Raw genomic sequence first — 6000 nt, 5'->3', positions numbered from 1 at the left:
CAGCAGCATGAGTGCTTCAACAATTCTTGAGCAGTTTTTTTTTTTAAAGGAAATATTATTTTTTTATTTTATTGATGCATAGCTGATTTACAATGTTGTGTAAATTTCTTCTGTACAGCAAAGTGATTCAGTTATACATATATATATATACATTCTTTTTTTAATATTCTTTTCCATCATGGTTTATCACAGGACATTGAATATAGTTCCCTGTGCTATACCATAGGACCTTGTTGTTTATCCATTCTCTATATAATAGCTTCCATCTGGTAATCCCAACCTTCCACTCCATCCTTCCTCCATGCCCCCTGCCCCTTGGCAACTACAAGTCTGTTCTCTATGTCTGTGAGTCTGTTTCTGTTTTGTAGATAGGTTCATTTGGGTCATATTTTAGATTCCACATGTAAGAGATAATCATATGGTATTTGTCTTTCACTTGAGCGGTTCTTGAGCAGTTGCTGAAGACTAGGACATGACTCCCAACTCTGACTGCATGCTTTGCGAGATAGTACCCAATTCTTAAACTTCTACACTGCCCTGATGTCCGTCTCTGTCCTAGAACGTGAGTCAGCATTGCTCACCTAATAAGAAATGCTGCCCCACAGTGCTGGGCACTGCACCAGTTGCTTTGCAAGCATCCACAAGCACTGTCTCCTAACTGGCCTCTTCCCTACAAGTCATTCAATACATTGCCAGATAAACATTCCTAAAACACAGAAGCTCTGATTGTGTCATTTCTCTCCTCATAAGCTCCCCTCTTCCCTCAGCATCCCATTTCTTATACAATAAAATCAAAATCCTTACTCTGGCTTATAAGGTCTTCTGTGGTCCATTCCCAACCTAATTTTCCAAACCCTTTCCTCTACTGCTCTTCAGAGACCTTGTAATGCAGGCAAAGTAAATTACCTAAGGGTCCCTGTATTCAAGGGAGATTTTTCACATACGTGTGATTTTTATGTAAACATAATTTTAAACAATATCACAAATCATTCTAAACTTTAGAACATGCTTTCCTGCTAGCATACAGACTGGACTCTGTTCATGCAGTAGGTTTATGCAGCTCCCTGTGCTGGTCTCCATCTAGAACCATCCTTTCCCATCTTCCACATACCTCAAATTCTTCAAATGAGCTGACATGTCAAGTGCCCAAAGTGGTAACTGACATATAAGTGCTCAGTAGATGTCTTTAGCTATTCAAAGCTGCTTTCTGTTTCTCTCACTAGTGATTTCTCTCCCTCCCTGAACTCACACAATCTTTTCTATAATACCTTTCTTATGTAGCTCATCACTTTGTATTTTATTTTGTAATTATTTAATGTGTATATCTTAGATTCCCAATGATCAAAAGCTCTTGGAAAAGCCAGTATTGGCTCCGAGTCCTATGCGTACGCAGCACCAAGCACAAATTATAAGTGCTCAATAAATCTTTCCTGAGCGAGTGAAAATCTTACACTTAGTGAGTGTAAGAGCCAGAGTGACCGCTGGTAGAAAATGACATCTAAAATGGGAGGAGAATGGAGAGGAGATGCTACTGCGTGCCAGGTAACTGTGCTGAGCACAGCTTCATCCCTCATTTCATTTAATCCTTTCAAAAAACCCTACTAAGTAGGTGCTTATGATATCTCCATTTTATTGATGAGTCAGTTAAGACACTTAAGTAAGGTCACAACCAAGTCTGGGTCTTTCCAGTACTGTACTTGTCACCTATCCTCCTTCCAGTTTATGATCTTCTCAAGGTCGAGGACTCTCTAGGACAATACACAGCCCCCCAGACCCCAAGGTGAACTCCAGCAACCCCTGTCTCACAGTTTCCAGCGGGAACTACCAGGAGTCCGGGGGCGGGGAGGAGGCGGGAAGGGACGGGAAGGCGGAGGGGGACGCGGGGGACGGCCCTCTCGAGTCGCGCGGGCCCCGCCCGCTGCGTCGCTGATGACGTCAGCACGCAAGGCCGAGGCGACGCGGCCACGTCCTTTAAATAAGGCCTTCGGGAGACGCGCGGCAGGGAGGAGTGAGTTGGACGGGAGTGAGTGTGTTTCGGGAGGGTCTAGGTCGCGGTCCGGTGCTGAGGCGCCGCGGACCACGAGGTGGGCGGCAAAGGCTGCTTTGTTGCGGAGACTCGGCGGGGAGGGCGCGCTTGTGAGGGGCGGGAGGAGGGAACATGGCGGCCCCTAGGCCGGGCCAGGACCCTTCGCACCTGGTGCTGGCGTGGTCCCCTCCCCCGGCTTTGCTCACCGATTTACTGCATTTCTAGAACCTTGTTTTTCCTTCGGTTCCCTTTCCCTCAGCCTTCCTTGTGCCTTCATCGGCTCTCCCGCCCCAGCCCCTCACCGGGCAGAAGCGTGGGAGGTGGATTAAGTGGGAGCAGGTGAGGCCCGTCCGCTACCGAGAGATTGACTCCTACGTTTGACTGTCCGTTGCTCACAAACTCTTTGTCAGTCAGCGCGGGGTGGCAGGAGAAGCACTGAACATGCAGTGTTGACGTTCAAGCCAGATGCAAGCCAGATTTCTAGTGCTGGTGATTCCTCTAAGTGATCCCGTGAAATGTCACTTAAGTTATCTGGCCGTCCGTCTCCTCAAAAGTGAGGTTCTCTTTGAAAGATTCTTGATATCCAGATAGCTTTTGTCCTTCGTTGCTTGCCAGAATCTGCCCCATAATAATGTATGGTTGGGAAAATGGAAGCAAGATTTATTTTGACAATAAGGGAGTCGGGGCAGGGGACTGAGTCAAGACATACAGCCCATGCCGGCATCTTGTATGTGAGCAATGAGAACACCATTCTGTTTCGGTCTTCTTTCGTGACGTTCCTGGAATAAGTTAAACGGAGAAGGACTGATCCTATGTTAGCTTCGCTGTTCTGCCCCAAAGACCTTGGGAATATTCATCTGTCTGCTCTTTTCTATTTTAGGTGTCTGTGTCGATTGACGGTGGGTGTTAGGAACAGGTTCTTGCCTCATCTGAGTTAACAATATCTGGTCCAGCCAATCACCTGCTTTTGTTCTTGACCTTTGGTTTTTCCTCAGTTGAGTGCAAATTCTAGACACATCCTGCCTCCTCAGGAGCCTACACTGCCAGGCAGCAGAATTGTGAACTAGAGTGAAGCAGCAATCTAGGAATATGAGCTCCATGATGGCCATGGGTGAACCAAGGCTGAACTGGTGAGTTACATCTGTTTGTAATCCCCTAAAGAGGATTGAAGTGGGTCTGGTGGCTGCATTAGGAAAGGAGGGTGTCTGGCCTGGAGAGATTTGGGGGAAACAGAAAGAAGATAGGTACAGTGGCTTAGAGTTTACCCCATTCTCATCTACCCCGTTCTTATCTACACCTGCTTGGCACTTTTGAGTTATCTTTGACTGCACTTCCTCTCCTAAAGTGGTAACAATTCAGCACTTAGATTGCTTCTAGGTATAACTCCATCATGTATTTATTGTTGGTCTTAGTGAAGGAGAGATGCTGGAACTTTCCTGCGTTCAAGAACCTTTTTTTAAGAATAGGCAAGCTTCTTTTTGTTATATTGGAATCTATATCAAGTGATAATGTAAATGCATAGACTATTTTAGAAGTGTATGAGAACTTTACAAATAGAGGACTCTATTAAGTAATATGGTGGCTATGTAGAAATCTAACTAATGTGTGTGCTGCTTTAGATCAATTTAACACACATTTAGTGAGCATCTACTCTTTACTAGCGAAGGAGTTTGCTAGCGGAGGAGAATACAAGGGTTATAAGAGATTACCAAGATGACTAAAATAGTACCTGACTCAGAGAAGATTCAGTCACTACGTCCTCTAGTATAATGCATATAGACGATGATATTGTCTGTAATGATGTAATGTGATAAATATTGATTCATTGGCAATCATATTACAATATAGAAATGTTATCAAAGTAACATGCTGTACACCTTAAATTTACAAAGTGTAACATGTCAAATTTATCACATAAATACAATCAGTATGTGTTCAATAAGTATTTGTTTATTGCAAACAAGTGTTTCCTCCAAGGAGCTCACAATTCCTGAGGCCCATGACTTTGTTTTTGTATGTTATGCAAAAACTTTAGAATTTAATGAGATGTCACAGATACAGCACAATAGCAAGTACTAAGAAACTACACTAAGAAACTACACCAGTGCATAGCAAATAAGACTTTTTAGTTTTATCATTTATACCTTAATTATTGTTTTTAGATAAACACCTTTAAAACAGTAAGAAATGAGTATGGAGCAAATATGTGAGAATTTCCCATTTTAGTAATGGGCCAGCCACAATGTGCCATTTGACTAGATTTTTCTGTTGTAAGTTTTAAGAGGTATGAACATTTATGCTCCTTGCCATAAAAAATGTGTTCAAATGCAGCACAGATGCTCTTATATACCATTGACATTGTGAAACCAAACGTGGTTTAGAGCCTTTGCACAGTATTACGGTCCTTGGAATGGTCCTTTTCTACAGAATCCTTCTAATTTTTGTTCTCCCTAGATTAATCGTTCTCAGTGTGTTTAATTTTTAAATTCTTTCGTTCAACCAGCATTTATTGGATGCTTACTATACAGAAAGCATTGACTATAGTATGTTAGTCTGTAAATTAATTACAGTATAGAAAATCATATATGACCTTGCAAGTAGTTTTCGTAGAGGCAAACCATTTATCACATTTGCCAAGTTAACAAAAAAAGTTGGATAATCAGTCTTCGTAGTGTTTTTTGGCTGAGCACGATAGTGAATGAGACAAAAATAGGTTAAGAAGCATTTTCTTTCAGCAATCAAACATCTTAATGTTATGCCACAGAGCCTGAGGTGAGCCTTGCCCCGGACAGACCCTTTATGATACTTCAATCTGTTCTATCTTTAACTCTCAAGTATCTCTGACATTTAGATGGGTACTAAAGGAAAAAGCAAGGCTGATTGTTGGAATTGGAGAATTTCAGAATGGGCCTAGGTTAAAAACTATCCAAGAAGTAAAACATCTAAACTCACACATGAAATTAAAATTATTAAGAGGTGATTTTCTGGGAAAGGGGATGTAGGGGACATGTAGTTTTAAATTACAATTGTACCATTATGCTTGTTAATCTAGCATGAAATTTTGAATTGTCAAATTCAAGTAAATTACTTTGTTTTACAGGGATGTTTCCCCCAAAAATGGCCTTAAGACATTTTTCTCTCGAGAAAATTATAAAGATCATTCCATGGCTCCAAGTTTAAAAGAACTATGTATTTTATCTAGCAGGTAATATGTTTATTTATTTGGTTATTTATTTCCATATTTGATTGTTATTTTCCTGATAGTTGAAGTTTTGTATCTATCTATATCCACCATGATAAATTCAAATTATAGAAATGTAGAAATTAAAAAAATAGAAGAACTCAGTACCAAAAAGCAACCACTCTTTGGTGTGCATATATATCTTTTCAGACCTTTCTCTCCACACATGAACAGATACATATTAAAAGAAAAATGGGGGGACTTCCTTAGCAGACCTGTGGTCAAGACTCCGTGCTTTCACTGCTGAGGGCCCGGGTTCAATCCCTGGTCAGGGAACTAAGATCCCGCAAGCCGTGTGGCGTGGCCAAAAGAAGGGGTGGGGGGAATCACACCATCAATACTGTAAAATGCTGTAAACACTATAAAACTGTTTTGCAATTTGCTTTTTTCATTTAAAATAATAGTTTGGGTATTTTGTGCCCCTACATTAACTCAGTCTTCTTAATGGTTGCATATTATTTTACTATACAGAGATACTTTTAATTCTTTTAGCTAGTTTTACGTTGCAAAATGTTTGTGTTCCTCTTTGGGATTTTAAACAGTAACATTTATAAAGTTCTTGTAATTATTTCTGTAAGATAAAGTCATAGAAATTGAATTGTTTGGGCAGATTCTATAAACATTTTATATTTTAATAGATACCACCAAATTGCCATAGAGTTTTTTTCTGGTATGAAAATGCCTGTTAAGTGATGATTTTCCCTTCTCACTGCTTACTTGCCTGTAACAGCTC

General features: G+C 40.9%; 1 protein-coding gene across 12 annotated transcripts in view; it reads left to right on the top strand.

The window, feature by feature from the left end:
* Window positions 1-1942: 1942 nt before the first annotated feature.
* ICE2 (interactor of little elongation complex ELL subunit 2) overlaps window positions 1943-6000 on the top strand; it is an 84505-nt gene continuing 80447 nt past the window's right edge. For 5 of the 12 annotated variants that reach the window (XR_011075158.1, XR_011075155.1, XR_011075151.1 and 2 more), the window contains exons 1-4: window positions 2008-2084; window positions 2286-2365; window positions 3022-3156; window positions 5127-5231. Coding sequence is in view for 1 of the 12 variants with exons in the window: in XM_068552799.1 (XP_068408900.1) it covers window positions 3116-3156; window positions 5127-5231 (146 nt within the window). In the remaining 11 variants the exon portion in view is untranslated. The other 7 variants (XR_011075143.1, XR_011075150.1, XR_011075153.1 and 4 more) reach the window with 7 other exon arrangements.

This window comes from Eschrichtius robustus, chromosome 1 (assembly GCF_028021215.1).
Source record: "Eschrichtius robustus isolate mEscRob2 chromosome 1, mEscRob2.pri, whole genome shotgun sequence".
Lineage (NCBI taxonomy): Eukaryota > Metazoa > Chordata > Mammalia > Artiodactyla > Eschrichtiidae > Eschrichtius > Eschrichtius robustus.
This window is presented reverse-complemented; position numbering and strand designations above follow the sequence as displayed.